The sequence below is a fragment of the Buceros rhinoceros genome, unplaced genomic scaffold (assembly GCF_000710305.1).
Source record: "Buceros rhinoceros silvestris isolate BGI_N320 unplaced genomic scaffold, ASM71030v1 scaffold5023, whole genome shotgun sequence".
NCBI lineage: Eukaryota > Metazoa > Chordata > Aves > Bucerotiformes > Bucerotidae > Buceros > Buceros rhinoceros.
Genome location: NW_010404062.1, coordinates 58,627 through 78,293, shown reverse-complemented (window position 1 = coordinate 78,293; position 19,667 = coordinate 58,627). Strand labels below are relative to the sequence as shown.

General features: G+C 36.5%; 2 protein-coding genes across 3 annotated transcripts in view; one reads left to right on the top strand and one right to left on the bottom strand.

The window, feature by feature from the left end:
* Window positions 1-1,697: 1,697 nt before the first annotated feature.
* PACRGL (PARK2 co-regulated-like) lies at window positions 1,698-11,461 on the top strand. The gene is made up of 7 exons (XM_010133225.1): window positions 1,698-1,834; window positions 3,271-3,339; window positions 4,401-4,491; window positions 6,220-6,354; window positions 8,065-8,172; window positions 9,172-9,252; window positions 11,405-11,461. Exons 1-7 carry the CDS (start codon window positions 1,698-1,700, stop codon window positions 11,459-11,461), a joined length of 678 nt encoding a protein of 225 aa, XP_010131527.1.
* Window positions 11,462-14,337: 2,876 nt separating this feature from the next.
* KCNIP4 (Kv channel interacting protein 4) overlaps window positions 14,338-19,667 on the bottom strand; it is a 57,668-nt gene continuing 52,338 nt past the window's right edge. For both annotated transcript variants that reach the window (XM_010133224.1, XM_010133223.1), the window contains exon 10: window positions 14,338-14,498. In XM_010133224.1, the coding sequence (XP_010131526.1) occupies window positions 14,451-14,498 (48 nt within the window). In that variant the 3' untranslated portion in view covers window positions 14,338-14,450. The remainder of the gene's footprint in view (window positions 14,499-19,667) is intronic.

The window sequence follows — 19,667 nt, the reverse complement described above, 5'->3', positions numbered from 1 at the left end:
AATGATTTCCATTCTACAAACAAAATAGTTCCCGTAAGTGTCGTGTAAGTTTTTGTGTGTTCTGAAGAGACTTAATTGTCTGATAGCGGTACATTAGTTTTTTTTAAAAGACAACAAACTGGAGACAGGCTGTACTCTGAAAATGCTAGGGAAGAGAAAGCAAGATGTACAGTGACTGAACTGATCTGAATCACTAGTTCTGATTAAATCATCAGTTAAGAAGTATTGATTTAAACTTTCAATTTTAGTTTTCCTTTGTATTTTAACTAATTTGGTAATCATTATTACATGTTTTTTCTCAACATTCAGTAAGACTTAGGCATCCATTTAATTCTTTTCACAAGGACGTAGCATATCTACACAAGAGCTGGGACCTTATAACTTCTCAGTAGAAGCAGAAATAATCCCGAAGTTTTAGTAAATTAGATAATGACAAAAGTTCTCAATGGGAAGTTCTGTTTGGAGGGAGAATTAGAATAACCGAACTAAACAAGGACTGCATGTACAAGATTCTGGCAGAGATTAAGACGTAGCTTATATTGTTGAGGGCGTAGAAGTATCATAACAAAAAGGTCTGCCTCTCGTGTTCATGTGGCTGACATCAAGAGCAAGTAGTGCTGTCAACCAAGCATGTGGTTGACAAAAACAGGTGTCATCGACTTGTGAAAGGTCATGGCTGGATGATGAGCATCCTGCTCCTCCTTGTGACAATGTTTGTTTATGTGTATTTTTAACTGGCTTCCTATTGCTTTCATTTCTATGTAGAGCTATTGCTTGTTTACTAAAGGAATGTAAATTTCTTATTTACTAAATTGTTTTCTTAATCCAGAGTACACTGCAGCATTGATTACTGAACATTAATAATATTCAGAACCAGCATTTTCATACTTTATAATTTTACTAATATTTGAAAACCTGTTGTTCCCCAGAAATAATTTATATTATTCATCACAGTGTCAAGCTTAGTATGTTAAATAGTCAGTAGACTATTATTTTTATTAGTGACTTTTTAACCCAATTACATACATTTATAGTAACACTTGTAGCTGGTACATTAACATTTAGAAGATATGTGTACCTCAATCAGTATGTCAGGACGTATACAGAAGGTTATTTTTGCATTCTTTTTAACAAGATACTGTCTACTCTTTACTGGAATTGAAATTAATTTTCTGTGGTCTTTCTTTGCTGCTTCGCACCTTTTATTGATTTTGCTTTGCATTTCGTTTTCTGAATCTACTTGCTCTTCTCTTCACCCTTTCACCCTGGCCATTTCTTAAAGATAGTTACTGTCTTCTGCTGTAACTGTACTCAGCCAGCCTATTTCACTCTGGGCTGTTCTTCTGAGCACCATAATGCTGTTTGGAGATCCGTAGGCTACCCTAAAGGCAGACTGTAGCCAATTTCACTTTTGCTGCAGGTCTCAAAGTACAGAAGTAAAGGGAGGTAGCGTAGGATTAGGAAATGTGTGCATTTGAAAGATGGAGTGACAAGACTGTCAAAATTATCCCATGCACTGTGTAGGACATACAAGAATAAGCATTTCTTTTCTAGTACGCTTACTCAAATTTTCTTGATTGATTGTTCTTGTCAGTCTTTGGACCTGGGGATTCTAATCCTTGATATTCTGTCACATAGGAATGAAAATTATTTTATGGTTTTAATCTTTTTACATTCTAAGAAGCAATATTGTAAGAATGTCATCAGGCATCCAAACAAAACCAAAGACTGCAGTAGAGAAAAGCAAGACATCTGCTTCAGCATCTTCTCCAGAACCTGCAGTTAAACCGCAGTCAAAGCCTAGTGACAAGCTGAATCCTAAAACTATTGATCCGGTATGTATAGGTGGTGTGTTTTCTGTTTGTTTGTTTAAAACAGATCTCTTGTTGAAAAAAATTTTCTCACTTTATGAGATACATGCATGACATGCTTCTTCCTATTTTGTAAATTTAAACTATTCTTACTAATCATACATTCCCTAATTTCTAAGCTCAAATGCCTGAGGTGCAATATGCTTATTACTTATTTAAAGAATGGATTTTGGTACAGTTGTGGCTCGAATAATAACTTCCTAATTTTCTATGTACTTTTTCCCTAAAGAGATTTAGAGTTAAGAGCTAAAAAGGATTGGGGTTTTTTTGTTGTTGTTGTTTTAAGTTTTGGTACAACTGATCTCAGTTATGCAGTGAAACCAAAATCAGGTAGCGTCTTGAAGATCATTAAGACCTCATAAAATCTAGCAAATTAATTGCTAGTGAGCATTACTTGAAATTCCAAAATACTGTGAATATGTAACACTTTGGGAAGAATTAGGGCTATCAGGAAAAGACTGGTGAAAGAAGCTGATAGTTACATGAAGTCCTGTGCCTGGAGAACTAGTTCACCACGGGGCCATATGTGGGAGTACTTTGTTGAGGTACTAGTTTGCCGTAAGCAGAGGCCGAATACTTTCAGTGGGCATTTTTTTTTTCTTTGAAACCAGTACAATGACTTAATTATGCCAAGAAGTCATCGAATCATGCACACAGTTTTAACAATGTTAATATAGGCTCACACACTTGAAAGATAAAAATTAAGATTTCATGGTCTTTTCTGCTCTATGCTTTGTGATAAAGTTTTCAATCTGGGAAGTAGCATTGAATGATCAATGCTAATAAATAATATCATAGTTCATATGCGTAAGAAGCTTGTATGTGATAAAGACTAACGTCGTGCAGGCTCTTCTTCTGTGAAGCTCTTAGTTTCCTTTTCCAGTGAGTCCTTCCTACATTCTCACCCGATATGAACTGGCCCACTGATTCACAGTGCTGTCATACCATCTGGCCCAGTGGTGTCCCACATCTTGCCACCTTGTACTCTTGTCTATACTTGGATCAAGGTGAAATTGAAGTAAGTCTGCCTTGTCTGTGTTACTGGTATAAGAACATCAGATGACAGGCCTTAATCTGTTAAGGAGAGAACCCATAGACTTCAATGTTAAGGTTTGCAAGAGAAAAGAGAAAAGGGTATTCCATCAGGAGAGCACTGATTCTACATTATTTATTCATTTTCACAACTTCCTAGCCAGGCAATTCTGAAGAGCAGAGTTTTCTGATAAATGTACCAAATAGATGTTTTTCCAGTTCTTTTTTTTATTATATTTTTAGAATCATGTGACTAAAGTTACTATTTGGTGAACTGCAGTTTTAAGGCATATACAGGAGTTTTCAAACATTACTGTTATGAATAAATAATGCCTTTTTTTGTTGTTGTTTTTTTTCTCTCTTCACTGTTTGGTGCATATTCCCAACCACCTTCTGCATTTGCTGCTACATATGCTAAAGGCGGCATTCCATGCAGGTGAGTTTGTTTTGTTTGTTCTTGTATAAAATATATTATGGTTAGGTAGAATTACATAGATTGAAATACATCTAATTTTGTTTGCTCTTTTAGTTAGGCCATTTCATTCCATTCATTTCTGAATAGATTTCTGATACTTAACTATTTTCGAAGTATAAAGGAATTTTCCATGTCTTTGTCTTCTTTTGGTTCTTCTTCTATGCTGTGCTAATACTGAAGATGCATTTTTAAAGAATAGCTAGGAATGTGCAGATTTGGTTTGCTAAACTTCTTTCATGAAAGAAGTTGATTTCTTCAGGTAATGGTGTTTGCTTCTCCCCGCGTACAAAGATAACAAAAATAGTGGCATTTTAGTAAGTAGACATAATGAGCCTTCTTTTCTTTGTCTGAAGAAAGTGGTATTACAACATTTTCTTGAATATTCCTATTCTGTAGTTGCCAGCAATATCAGATATTAACAAAACTTCTTTTAAGTAATAGTTTGTGGTATTTTAACTTTTGTCTACTCTGTGTTTCCCTAGACAATAAACACTTCAGTGTTTTGTCAAGTGGTTGCAGATTTACTTAAAAAAAATTAAGTAATCATTACTACGTACATCTACATGTATTAAATAATCAGTAATACATAGCCTTTATTTGTATCTGTGAAGTAACTGATGAATTCCAGTATGGTTTTCTTTCAGTTTCAACCGATTTCCCTTACCAATTGTTATTAGAGAAAAATATGTCTTGATATTTATCAAAATAAGTAACCTTGCAAAGGGAGCATCTTCTCTGTCAGTACGAGAGGCATGCATAATGTTTATAACTTATTTTCTGATTTCTATATGAAGAAGAATTTTGAAAACTGTCATATTTGGGAATTATAATAATTGCACTGTTCAATACCATTATACATTTCACTAAGGAGAGCAGTATGTATTGAAATTGTGTATGTAACGTTATAGCAATACTGCAAACCAATTAGTGATATATTTATTGGTGATACATTGGTCAATAGTGTTAGTGATAAATTACGTATTATTATATGTTAATTTGTTAAAACTTTATTGTTTATATAGGTTAGTGCATGGCTCAGTAAAGCACAGACTGCAATGGGAATGCCTTCCTGAAACTGTTCCCTTTGATCCTCTTCTTGTAACATTCGGAGAGGTAAACTCAATTACCTTGTGAGGTTAAGGTTACAGGATTTCCTAATTGCAAGTGGCATTTTTTAACAAGCTAAGTTTGCTCACTTAGACTCACCTACCAGGGAAATAAGAAAAAAATGTTTGTGATGAACTTGTATTAATGAAGACAGTCAATAACATTGCCATTTGTAGTCCTTTAGTTAGAGCATTCTGGGAGAATAGGTAGAGCTATTTAATCTTCAAAATACTGGCCAAATGTGAGACTGTATCTCAGATTCCCAGCTGTTGAATGAAATACTTCAATCCATTTGTGGCTTTGCAAGTTCCTCTGTAAAGTAAATTGTTTTGATTCTTTTTGTATATAAAGCCTACCTACTGAAGTAAGAGTGCTCTCCTCAATAGATTGAACTAAGACAGTGGAAATAGGATCCTGTATATATGTGAAAGAGAAATGCTATACATTATGTTCAATCTTCTGGTTTCTCAGCATCATTTGTTACATTTAACACCAAATATGATTCAGGAGTCCCCTCCAGGACTCCCGTTCTTGGCAGGCCCCGAACGCCCCGTGCCCGGGTCTGTGATGTCTGGAGGTAGAGCAGCGACTCTTTCACGGGCATCCCCTTGTTGTGGGGAAAGAGCCTGCGTACCCTTGTGAGAGCTGGGCTGGTGGTGGAATGTTCTTCCGGTGGGGTCTCCCAGGCCAGACAGGTCTCAGCTGAAGGGTCAGATAAAGTGTGTCCACGGGCAGGATGGGCTCACTAGCCTTCGGGCAGCCATCCTAGGAGAAGGACAACTCTGACTCCAAACTCGGGCAGATGGAGCTCGTTTAGTCTTGTAAGGCTCCATGTAAGAGAAGGACACTCTAACAAAACAGCAAGGACTTCGCTGTCACCGTCCAAGCTCGCTAGGCCCTGGCAGATGAATCTCAGGTGTAAAGGGTGGAGCCAGTTCCGCGCACGCTGCGCCTCACCTAAAAAATCCACCGCGCAGGCCTGAAGGGTGCACTCATCGCTGGCAGTGAGCGTGGGAAAAGCCCTTCCCAGATCTTCGTTCACAAAGCCAAGCCATGATGATGTTTCAGGAGTCAAAATAAATATTGAATCCAGTGCGGTGGATGGAATAATGTGAATACTGTAGATGTGGGGGGTTTTTTGGTTTGGTTTGGGTTTTTTGTTAAGATTAAAAAAGTCATCAGTTCCTAAAGCAACTTAGAGTTCCTTTTATGGAAATAAGAAAGAGTTCAGCCTTATAGCTTTAAATCTTCGAGTTCTGCCAGTCACGTCATCACTAGAAGTGCTTATTTGTACCATCTGCAAGTTTTTGGTGTTGCAAAGTGAGAGTGGTGGGGGGTGGGGAGTCTTTCCTTCCATTGTTCACTTTTTTTTTCCCCCCAAGTTTGAAAACCATTTACAAATATAGCCTATTTTCCTATTTTTGTTTATGGTCTTGTTGAAAAATTACCTTGCTTAGTTAGATTAAAGGTAAAGAATACAACCACTGATTGAATTGGCAGTATTTATAACCTGAGTTTTCATATTCAATGAAATTCAAAGAAATGTTATAGTAAGAATACTCTGTGAGCAGCGTTGTACTCAATGGGTCCACATGGTGGAGTTAGTGTATTTTTTGTTTTGAACTGATGTTACAAATTCCAAACGGTATCTTGCTGCTATGTGGAACTTTTTGAATCTGTTTTTGTTTAAAAGAAGGCTCACTATTAAGCAAACATGTTTTATATTTGCAACAGGGTCTAAGAGAGACAAAGCATCCATATACATTTGTTTCAAAGGAGGGTTTTAAAGAATTACTTACGGTTGAAGGTGCTACTGAAAAAACAATTCCCTTGTTGCCTCGTCTAATTCCAGCATTAAAGGCTGCATTGGTATGTCTTACTATTCATGCAGAGATTTTAATGGTTTTGATTTTCTGGTTGTTTATTTGTTGTTGTTGTTGTTATTATTGTGGTGCTGAGGACTACATGGAATATACTAATGATTAATGTGATAAAGCTATTGCATGGGCTTTTGGTTTGGGGCTTAGGGGATGGGAATAGTTTATTTTTCTCATGTTAACCCTGCCTTGGTTTTATAAGCTAAATATGTCTAACCGTAAATTCAGATGAGCATGTCCTTGTATAGCCATATGACAGTAGGAATGGGCAAATTCTATGGAAACATTCTATTAAAGATCTGAATATAAGCAGAAATAAATAGATGTACTGGGGGTGGTTTTCTATATCCATAATAACATGCAAAATTGAGGAAAAGTAAAATGGACATGTGGGAGTAAATACACATCTGTTACCTTTAAAAATTCAAAACATGCCGCAGAGATAAAACAGAATATACCAATGAGGAAAAAGGAATAGGAGAGTTAAAATGTCTGAGGTCATATTTTTCATTTTAAAAATGTTTTCAGCTTTTCTACTCCTTCAGAAAACAAAATGAGCTAAAAGTATTGGCCTCAGAGATAGTTTTGTTTGGATCTTTTTCGTGTCTTTCAGAGCTTTTTTCTGGTTCAGCTACTTGCTGTTCTTTAATCTAGGTGTGATTCAGTTCTCGTTTTATAGAGGTGGCTGCAAGTGTGAAAATTCTTTGTGATCTCAGATCAGAGGTGTAATAGAAGATCGGAATTTTGTGTTATCAGTATTTTTGGTTTACTTTGGCATACAAAATCGGAAAAAATATTCTTGTCATTCCAATTACTCTCATTCATCTCATAATTTTCAGTGTTGCACTGTTTTGATATAAAGTCTCGTTAAACCTACTGCACAAGCAGTCGATAACTTCTAGTTAAAAAACCAAAACAAAACAAGAAAAATTAAAACGGGTTCAGGGCCAAAATGTCATAGTGGAAAAATAACTCTTTAAATAAAGCTCATATTAGTACAAAAACAAAATAAATTGTTATGAATCAATTTCTCTAATGATAAAGAAAGAGTGAGATAACTAAACCATTAGAGAAATGGGATATGAAAGAACCTTCCCATGGGAGCAGTAAAGATGACAAAGCACCTTAGAAGGAGATAAGAGCCCGATAATTGCTGACAGGTGACAAAGCTGTAGTTGGCAGGGGACTGAATTAATTGAGCCAGAAAGTCATTGACTCCTGTGTTTCTCCAACAAAGACAATTGTTGTTATGAATTACATAGATATTACCCTTAATTAATTACATTTGTAACCAAAGTGTCTCTCAGTTTCAACATACCTGCTTTTGAAGAGTTCTGTTCTTTCTAGTATGCTGTGAAGCACTTAGCTTTTTGGTGAACTGTTTGTTTTGGTTGCTGATTTTTTTATTTCATCAATAATAAATTATTTGTTTCCTTGTCTCAAAATAAACACAAGAGTTTCACTAACATTTTTGGGGTATTTTTGTTTTCTGCTTTAAAAATATACTTCTGTGTTTAAATGTTACCTCCAGGTACGAATATCCAGTCAGATTGTGTTTCTAAATTTGTAATTTTATAACGATTAGCAGCTGCACAGAACTTTTCATGTTTAAAAGTACTGTATACAACCATAATGTAGAGATTTGAACTTGTGCATTTGTCTGAGTATTACTGACAGGATTTTCTTTTTTACCCCACCGAAGGCCGATTCAGATGATGAAGTATTTGGAAGGGGATTGGATGCTTTAGTTCAGCTGAGTGCTGTTGTTGGCCCAGCTCTTAATGATCATCTTAAGCATCTACTCACAAATGTAAGTTTTTAATGCTGTAGTAAAAAATTATCTGTATTTTTATGGTACTTTTGTTGAGATGTTTACTATAAAATCTGCGCAGATAAAGTGGAGGACTCAGCACTCTATGAAATGCATTACTTCATATATTCCTCTGTGTAAGTCCATCATTCTTTAATAATATGGTGACTTAAGTTCTAGCAAGGTCCAAAACCTATTTTTAATGTAAATTGGAGAATAAGGGAAGTGTTGTCTGTACTATGTAAAAAAAGATCCAGCTTCAAGCCTGGGGTGAAATAGATGCTGTGTTTTGAAAGGTAGTTCATGTTTATTGCAACATGAGTTCAGCATTTCAAATGTGAGTATTTAAAAAAATCTTTCAAAGTTTCAATATATTAACATAAGCAAATATTCCTACTTCTTTCAGGTGGGAATTCTCCACAAGGAAGTTTTCTTTACATAAAGAGGGATTATGGAAACTTGTTTATACTGGGTCCTTCTGTAGACATCTTTCCTCTGTCAGGCAGGGCTTCATGGGTTTGTTTAGCCTACTTCCAAAGTGCACTTTTACAGCACACAAAAAAAAAAAAACCAATAAACGGACCTTTTGGACATTCAATATAGAAAAGAGAAGTTGCAGTTGTTTGAGGTTTTTTTAAAGTATTTCCACTATAATCCAACTCTTTCAGCATGTGAAAAATGCGTTAACTTTTCACATGGACAGCACTTGTAAGATCTTTAAAATTTGTTTGCTAAAAAAAGAAGAAATTAAAATAAATATGGTTTTGACTAACAGTTGAGCTTTCATTGAATTTAAGTTTCTCATCAGTAAACATTTTATTTCTTTTACCCTGACCGAGTTCCATACTTCGGCATCAGTTACAAGTTTTAAAGCGGTATTTCTTTTCAGCTTTAGTTTTCCAAAGATAAGATGAAATAAAGTAATAAAGTAGAAATATATTGGTTTCTTATGTTGTACTATATTGTGCAACAAACCTTTTTATTGTACTTTTCCAAAAGCTTTCAAGGAGATTAATGGACAAGAAATTTAGAGACAAAATTACTGTTGCTTTACAAAAGTTGGAGCAATATGGTGGCAAGGTGAGTTGATTCAATGAATATTCTGTAATCTGCAGATTTGAATGCAACTTTGACAAAACAGCTTCCATCTCTGGGTTTCGGATTAAGAATCCCATTCTGGAAATGGCTTGTTTTCATGTGACCACAATTCATGTTGCATAAACCACGGATTTTGCACTGTGGCAATCAGCAGAGTTGTGTTCAGAGTTTGTTTAGTCTGTTTGGCGTATTGAGTGGTAATGGAAATTGCATTAAATCTACTCTCTGGATTATGAGTAATCCATATTCAGTTAGGTTTCATTGTCTCCCATCGTTTTTTACTTCCTACTTTTCATTTGTATTCTCCATTGTTTTAATCTCTGAGCAGGAAATATAGGAGTATGTCTCAATAAAGTATTTCAAGGGATCCATACCTACAAAAGAAGCTGCGTGGCTAGAGTCTTACAACAAAGCACAAAAAGCCCCGTTCAGGAAAACTCTTTTTGGGACAACGCTTGCATCCATGTGGATCCCTACTCATGCAATGACTGTCCGTGATAGAAAGCTTATGTAGACTTAGGGGTTACATGAGATAACTTGTTGCTCTTTCTTGAAAATTCTCCATTTCTCCAGAAAGTCTAAATTTCTTTTCTCCAGGGTTTGAAGTGATGTGGCAAATGGGTTAGTTGCATTGGGTAAGAGCCAGGATGCCTAACACAAGTCCTTGCTCCAGGTTAGGCATTGCACCGCTTAGAAAGTAGATGCCTGTGCTGCATAAAGCATGTGAGCTTCTTGTACGGACCATAGGGTAGGCTAGGTGCCTATGGAGAGTGATCCAGGAATTCACCAAATGCAGTTAGTAAATAGCTTCTGGCCCCTTCTGGAATATTGACATGTGACTCAGGCTGAATATTTGTCTTGCTCCAATATGCCTGGAATGCAGGCTTTGTGTTCCTATTTCTGAGCCTAAATACTTTTATTAACAGGATTTACTCTTGCTGAAAGCTACTTTTTGCTTTTACTGATGATGCCTGACCATTCCCACTAATAGCTTATTGCTTAGGGCACTTACTGAGGAAATCAGATACTCACATTCCAGCCCGCCCTGGTTAACCCAGAGGTTAGAGCTGCAATTGCTATACATCAGAAAAAATGCTTTAGGTAATACATGTCAGAGTATTCTTCTGCTGAACATCCTGTTGCCATTTTCTGTTGTGCTGTACGTTGTTCAAAAAGGAGAAGATACTCATCTATTGGATGTTCAACTAGAAGAGAAAATACTTGCTTTCTTGACCCTGTGAACACTTGCATATGTTATACTAAATGGTCATTGCTAAAGAGTCAGAATAACCTAAAGAATAGGGACCATAAATATAGCTCTACCAGTTCTGAGCTTGTGTGCCTTAATCAGTAGGCACCCAAATAATCAGCAGACATCACTTTTTTTTTTTTGTATGTTCATATTCATGTAAGGGCAGTGGTAGTGTTCATGTTACAGACATCTTAAGAAATAAAGAAGCATGAGAGTTTTTTATTTCTATGTACTGAGGCAAGAAAAGGAAAATTACATCTTAGCTTGATGTTCTGAAAAATTAGGTCTAGGTAATGTACCTAACCCAGTGAATCATTAACCACTAATCTTTCTGTCACTCCCCCGATTTCTTGTAGTCTTACTTGTTTTCTGAGTAGGTCTTTCTGTGTGTCTTTTAAAAAGACTGTAAAAAGAAAAGCACCAAACTGTAAACAAACTCTTTAATAGTCAATACATGCAGTGTTATATAATCCAAAAAATGAATTTATCCAATTTCTGTTCTAAATTAGTTATAATATTTATGATTCTTACTTTTATTGGAAGACCCTTCCAGAACATCACTCCTTTATATAAAAATCCTTACTATTTCATGTCTATAATTATGCCCAGCTTTAGGTATGAATTTACATATCTCTTCTCTTGAGCGTTTTACTCTCTGGCATTAGTTATCGTAATGCTTCGTTTTTTAAGTTTTTTATTTTCAGCCATTTCAACAGTAGATTTCTCAGCAAATTTTTTTTTTAGTTTCCTACTGTTTGGTAATAACAAAGATAACTACCTGAAGGTTGTGAATTACATAGTTTATAGAGACTATGTGAGTACTCTCATATGTAGTTCTAGTGCTCCTTATTTTGTTTAAATTTATTTTATTTTCATCAACAGGCAACTGTGGCTATCATCAAATCTAAAATTCCAACCTATTGTTCTATCTCCTCTTGAACAAGAAAAGTAGTGATTTATACTCTAAAGGTGAAGTTTGGAAAGAAACTGCCTGTGAACATCACTGACAGTTATTTGGGGTATCACATATTCTTTTAAAGCAATTTCAATTCTTCAGTTTGATTGAGAGTGGAAAAAGTCCTGTGAGTTTGTGACTCTGTAATTACGAAAGAGTTTAAAATAATTCTCTCTGTATTGACTGCTGTTTGTGTATGCATTGTGCTTATAATGACTTTGAATAACTGCTGTTATTTCAAAAGCAGAGTAAATATTAATTCTTACTTTGTTTTAAGTAACAATCTACTTTAATATATCTGTAGTGCTTAATATGTTTTGTTTGTACGTTTGTGTGATGCCAAATGATTTGGCTGTAATTATTTAAATAGTAACTAACTTGGTGTTAAATTAAATTAAATTACACATGTACGCCCACTCTTGAAACCTGTAATTTATTTTGAGCCACAGGCACAGATGGTTGCAGTTTGGCATCATCAGGACTTCCTAGGTTAGACGTATGAGAACTCATCTAGTCTTCTTGAGAGTCAGCTCTCAAGCTGAGAACTGAATGCACTGAACAGGTAGCACATGGTGCAAAACTGAATGTCCACAGTGCATCCTCAGCACATCGTTTTGGGTAGCTGGAGAGGATCTGAAGAGTAAGTGCAGAGGCATCAGGTTGCTCCTTAGAGCCACAGCTTAGGTTTTGCTCAGCTAACCAGTTCCAGTTAGCTTTGGGCCTCCTGAATGTGAGCTAGAGGTAGAAGGCAACTGTGGGGTGTTTACACTTTATGCTCCCTTTTGCATTGAGCTCTGTAATGCCACAGATGTGTTTGGGGCTAATTTGTGAATTCAGCTCCAGGCAAGCTAATAAACTTCTGAATGTGGAAGCTATGAAAAAAATATGAATTAAAGACAAGAAGCAAGTTTACCCATCTGTCAAGCTTTGTAGGGTGCAGCATTTGTTCACGAATGTATTTGAACTTAATTGCAACACAATTCCTAAAAGCTCTTGTAATAAATACTGTTAGGAGTTCATGTTGTTACGGGTATTTGAGTTTCTCCGTGAGGGAGAGCTGAGTGAAGTAACAAAATTTGCCATAGAACTTGTTCCCTTGAGGAAAATTTAATTTTGGAATTTAAGGAAGGGTGTTGGAAGGGTGTTTTTTGTCATCAGAAGATGCTGTTGCCTAGAGTAGTGAAAAAGTCTGACATGGGAAAACAATTTCAGATTTTTTTAAAAATTACCACTCTTGGCTAAATTAAATTTACTTCAGGACTGTGCTAAGATCTCTGCTGAGATCAGAACTGTGCTAAGTCAAGATCTATATATTTAAGCGTTTTAAAAATTTAATTTAGTTGGAAGAAAAAAGTTTAATTTGAAGAAATACAAGTTATTTGACAACTCAGAAAACTGCTGCTTGTTTTTCTTCATGTTCACTTTATTTTTTTTTTTTTTTTTACAAAATGTGCACATTTAGTTTACACAAACGCGCTACAGCAGATTTCAGGTGTACATGTATTGTACTACTCTTATCCTACACTGGTGATAGCAGAGCAGCCCTCTACATGCCTCTAACATCCCATCTCTACACCAGAATAGATACCTGATTTGTTTTTGCAAAACAGTGCTTGCAACAGGCTTCCTACTTCATTCATCCCCTTTCACATTTTCTGCAGCAATGTCACAATGAAGAGTGGCCTATCTCTGACAGCATTTCACTTGTTTTGAAGTATTGGCATAAACTCTGTGGACAATGTATCTTAAATATTACATGGATGAAGGGGCAGTATTATATTTTAGGTACATAGGGGGTTTTTTTTAGAAAAATCTTTCTAGGTTCGAATAAAGGTAGTTCCCACCTTAATAAAGAAATGATCCTAAAAGAATGTAATTTATTCATCATATATAGATGATATTATATAGCTGAATTTTCCAATTTTCTCCCAGTTCTGTCTCATAATTAAAGATATTGCAGAAAGCTGAAACAAATGTTAGCCTGTCTAGCAGTCATTATTAGCAGATGTTCCTACATAGTGATACTCATTCTGAGCCCGGAAGTGGCATGGAGGTTTAAAAAAGTTCATGCCTTTTTCTTCATTAAAGGCAGAAAGACACATACTCATGACAACAGTGTTAGAATCCAGTTCAGGTTTCTTCATGAAAAAGTTACAAGTCAGAAGATCCTTCATTTTAAGCAAATAACTTTGTGGACACATCCAAGAAGAATTAGAAATACAGTATGTAGAACTCCTGATATTCATGTCATGATAAATGAAATGCAAATTTACTAGATAGGTGTGACTGATAGAAGCTTACTCATATTTGTTAGGGAGCAAATCTACCTATAAGCTATTTTTTTTTTTCGTTCTATAACAGTTCTTCCTCTCAAGTTATCTATTTTGTTAGGTTTGGGGTTTTGGTTTGGTTTTTTTTTTAAGAAAACATATTGAACATGGAAGGCAATTGCAGCAAGACGTGCACTGCACATTGTATAGCACTTTAACTCAAGGTATTTTTCAAAAAAATGAGGACTACACCATACAAATGTGAAAAGAAGATACATGGTACTGCCTCTGTATAAATTAGAAGCTAAGATTTAAGAAATATGCTCAAACACCTGGAGCTTAATCCAGTAAAAATGAGTAGCAAAACTAAGAGAATTTATTTAACCTCCTTATGACAGTATCTACTTTATCTAGGGGTTGGAATGATAACAAAGCTGTATAATGTCAGGTCTTACTTTGGGTTTGAGTAAAACCCTATCTTTTCAGAACAGTCTCGTAAACTAAGTAGCCACTGTTGAAGTGTTAAACTGTATTTAGAAATCTTTTTTTGTTGGTAACGGTTAATAATACAAAATTTATTTGCATAATACGTCTCAGTGTAAAGCTGAGTAATTTTATTTATGATGAAGTGGGATATCCATCTTTTAGATAATGTTGCAGAATAGCTTATATTTGTCCATTAGATGTAGACCTAATGTCTTCGTTAAATCACATTTTCAAAGAGCTGCATGGATCGCATTATATTCTCATCCTGTAAAAAAAGACAACAGAAAACCAAAAATCATACACCATAACAAATGTAGCTGGCCAGTATCTATAGTGAAATTGAGTAGAACTAACTGTGTTTTAGTTAATGACAACATTATTTTTCATCTTGTTTGGAGAAATTGTTTGAAAAAGGCTGTTAATGGATCTATGCTTAAATAGGGTTTTGTCCAGAATGCTATAGCATGTTGATAAAATTAAGTGTGTAATCTCTCAGAGGTTTCCAATTTATATCTAGTGTGTCAAAATACATACAGACAATAAATACCCAGGGAATAATTGTGTCTGAGATGTGAACCCGTACATGAAGTTGCCAGTCCTGTGTATCGTACACAGAAGGCTTTTTGCAATTCTAGGTCAAATCCTCTTACATAGCTAGGGATGGCTCTTAAATACAGTACATGTAACTGTGTTTCTTTGTATGAACCAGAGTCACTCTGTTCCACAGATATCACTGCAGCACTGTTTGACGACTCGGCTCCCATTTTCTGTTGATTGCTTTCCAATGCTGCTTCAGCTTTCTGATGGCTTTGCTTTAGGCAGGTAGCAAAACCTTTACTTCCAAGTTCTGCATAATGCTTACTCATGCATCATTCTGTACTCTACTTTTTATCAGTAAATACCCTTCAGCATAGCAGTTGGGAAAAAAAAATCTTTTGTAATATTTACCTTCCAGTGTGTAGAAGAAAGAGTTTACTTGTAGTAGCCCATATTTAGTGGCAGTTCTGGATCGTCAGTTGCACAGTAGAATATATATACAGTACAAGGTGTGTTACGTGTTCATTTAGCATTTGCCTGACTCCACTGTATGATCTTTTTTAATCTGAATGCACACCCTTTAGTCTTTCTTGAGAGATAATCTGGCCATCTTTAATGCTAGCAAATAAAAAGACTGAATTTGATAGAATACTTTAGGAAGTTTCATGAAAAAGGTGCATAAAAACCCCTTAAAAACTTCTTAGAAAGGTTATCTCATAAGTATTAGCTGCCACTGATAGGTAAGTAGGCCTTCTGTACATTAATGTTCCAATAGCACATGTGCAGTATCTATTTCCAGTTAAATTATTCAATGTTCGGTCTAGTGGGTAATTTTGCTTTGTAGAAAACGACAAGTCTGAGTAATTTTCTTAATTTATGTTATGAAACATACTCAGTGGGGTTTTTCATCTTTGATTCCGTATGTCATCTCAAGTGCTGTAAGAAGTGATCTGTGTACTGTTTTGTGCTGATTAACTAATTTATGAAAGCAATTCTTCGTCACTTAAAAAAAAAATGTAGATTAACGCTTACAAAGTTTGTATAGGAAATTTACTATATTAAATTATTGGCAATTAAAATAAACTAATTTTTTCTCACTGCATTGTTTTTGAAACATCAATATACCATTGAAGATTACTGATTAATATACGGTTAAAGTTTGGTTTAGCTGGAATAATTTGTCAATTATTTACACATGTTTTTATATGAACATTGGCAACTAAGCTTAGCAAATGTGCAAAGAAAACAGGCTTTTAATTTAGAAAGTGTTTTGACACTTCCTACCCATTTTATAATGTATTTATCTTCACTAATCAAACTAGTAGTTTTCTAAGATCAGCTCTATATTTCTGAAATTTCCTGTTTCTATACAGAAGACTTCCAGTGCCCCTCCTTTAATCAGTCAAATGGGAGGAGCCTTCACAAGAAAATACAGGCTTGTCATAATATGTGGGGATGGTGACTTTTAGTAACTTTTTCCCCATCTTCAAAGAAGGAAGAAAAAAGCAGATAGAATTCATGTTAGAATTCTTTGGCAAGTGGATATTTCTCATTGCCTCTTTTTTCAGTACATTTTTCTGAACAATTTTTCTTAATAGATTTGTTTAATGGTTACTAACTCAAGACATTAGGAGGTGTTAGTGCCCATGAAGCATAGTCCATATGAAGCATAAAAAGTCGATGAATGAGCATTGTTGGATTTGATCTAACTTCAAGCTAACTTTGAAGTTTTTCTTACTGAAGTTTGAGATGGCTTCTTGGTTGTTTTCAGGCTAACCCAGACTGTCAGCATTGTGTATGGAATGGGTTATTCCTGCAGAATACATCTATCCCAGAAATCTTTTTATCATTATCAGAAGGACCTCCAAGTCATTCACCCATGCATCATGCATGCGTTGGTCCTTTGCCTCTGTTCTTCATAGTGCTATTGTAGATACGAAGCAATGCCCAAGTCAGACCATTCTCCACCAGGACTGAGCAGTGAAAGGAGGCAGGTGAGCTAGGTAGCACCTAGCCCTCAAGTAAGCCACACTACTGTTTCCCAAGACCAATCTCTGGTGTTTGATAACTTACACAAAGCAGGACAGACAGTAGCTGCTTTCTGGGGCTCAGTCCAGCATACCTTGGGCAGGGTAGTCGATGTCTTCTATGGGAGCAGACTGGACAGCAGACTGGCATTCACATGGGTGTGTGAGGTAGGGAAGACAGGGAAATCAGATCATACACATTCCCTGTCCAAGACAGATGAGGATGAGGGGAAGCACCTTTACTGTCTTCACTTAACTGTGGGCAAAGATAAGTCCTTACACTCAATGACCAGAGAAGACCACAGTCAAAGCCTGAATGCTCTGTAATTCCCCACGTAACTGCTTAACACCTTGTGAATGGACAGGCAATTCTGTGCACTGGGGCTGAGAATTAAGGGTCTGGAACTTGCTGTATACCTTAAGCAGTAAAGTGCTACTGCATTGATAGTTGTGCCAACCCAGTGCTCAGCACAAAGAGGTGATTTTAAAAGAGGCTTATGTGTGAATAATGAGTGTTTAAGAACTCAACAGGGCTCTTGATGCTACAAAAAAATCTCAGGAACCTACCCCACTAACCAGCAGTGGAACCTCTGCATTTCAAATATGCTCTGCTGTGTTCTTCTTGCTCTTAAAGTAAGCATGCCACACTTTCCTTAGTATCACAAAACACCACCTTTAGGACCCGCTAATTTGGCTTCCAATTCAAAATAGAGGAATGGCAGTTCTCAGAGGCTGGCAATTCCTGACTGAGGTGTCACTCAAAGAAAAGGCTTCTGCAGCCCTTCCCTGGCAGAATAGGCTTCTAGTCCTATTTAAGATCCAGACGGGATGGGATCTGAGCTTTCAAATTGGGTTGAGGGTTTCTTATAGTGCTCATCCCCTGGCACTCTTGACTCTAGGCTCACTGCTTGAGCTAGAACTGGCATGCATATCCTCTGTATGCCTTCAGCACATTTTCACATGCACCAGATGCAGCTCTGGCTGCCGTATTCATCACTGGGCGTTTTCCAAGGTCTCAGGTATAATCATTTGTTAGGCAAACTGACAGGGAAGGTTTTGAGCAGATGTGATCTGACATCAGCCTTAATGCGAAAGAACAGTTTGTAGAAGACCAAGCCACCATAGCTGTCAAAGCTGGGGAGCAGTGTGCATGCTAAGCCCCTGAGCTGAATGTCCTGATTTTGGTAAGCAAAAGATAATAGTAGAATTAACAGTGGTCTAGAGAGAGGGCCAAGGGTGATTAAAGCTGTGGACTGGTTTCCCAAGAAGGAAGATTTGGATAAATAGGTGCTTTACAGCTTGGAAAAGAGATACTGAATCAAGGGCAATAACCATAACCACTGTTCTTCCAAATAGTTTCTAAAACACAGGCAGATTTACTGCAGGAAAGATGACAGGAGCATTTAATTTTGCTTTTGCCATCATTAAATGCTCATGAGACACCTCTTTTCTGGAGTGATGTGACTCACTGCATGCTGCAGAAAGAAAAGAACCTGAACCTTACCTTTTATGATCAGTCTCCTTCCTGTTAGGATAATTAAAAAAAGGTTTTCCTACAGCTATTTTTTAAAATGTAGACCTGAATTGACTGAAGCCAGGTTAACTCCTGAATCAAGTTCGTTGAAGGACTTGGATTGAATCCCAATCCCAAGTCTCATTTCTGACCAAATCTTGGTATAAACATAAATTACACACTTTGCAACTCAGAGGTCTCAATAGAAGACGGGTCTTTATAGGTAGAGAAACAAAAATTTAGACAGTGAGACACTTCTTGTGTGAAAGAACTTAGCACCTTTGAAATTAAAAGCAAGTGAAGATGAGTGGCACGGTAAGAATGGTGTCTCTTAATTGTAGCAGTTTACAGAGCATCTCTCTCACATATGTTCTGCATACTTGGAGGTAAATAAATCTTCCAACAGATGTGAGAAACTGAATCACAGTAGAAAAGGGGAGCAGACAGTGCTGAAGTTACTAATTTTCTTTGTAAATTAATTGCTCAGCCCATCACCATAATTGCTGTGATATCCAAATTAATCTGTCATCTTCCTTCCAGAACTCTGCAGACCTCAGCTGGGAAATGAATCTCATCTCTGTTTTTGATGATCACTCATCTTTAGCAGAGCAAATGCCTTTCTTTCCTATTGAACAAGACTGACAAGCTAGAACCATGGTCAGTCAACGCAACAGAGCACTGTGGACAAATAAGACACTGCCCGATACCCATTGCTAAGGATAGACAGAACAGCCACAGTTAGAAGAGCCATTGTCTGTCTTTCATCCCCAAAATCGGTGGATTGAATCAGAGAATCCCTTGCTAGGTAGCTGTGCTCATGAGAGCAACCCCAAGGAATTACTCTAGATGCATATAAAACTAGACTAGTTCTAGAGAATCTTTGCTATTTCCTGTTCAGCTTTCCCTATTCCAGGTTGTTAAAAATCTATCACTCAATAACTGTGTTTATCTTCCTAGCCTTGCTAGTCTCCTGTCTCTTGTCTACCACTCTCTTGGTATAGGAGATGAGAAGCAATACACACAGGCTGTATTTCTGGTCCGTGTCAGCTTTATATTAGTGAGAGTCAGCCTGGACAGGGTACCAGAGAACACTACTATGATTACCTCACTTTAACAAATAGTGTTGGATTTATTTGCCTCATCAATTTGCATAGTGTACTCAATATGACACTTTACAGTATGTAACAATCTCTTATCACACCTAAGACTTGTCATTGTTGCTTTGTACTATATCGTATTTCTTTTTCTGGTGTTTTTTAACTGACAAATTAACAGTAGTTCCTTACATTTCTGACAATGCAACTTCTCTTTCCTCTTATCATCTCCTGGTCTGAGAGCAAGCTGGCTGCTGAAGGGC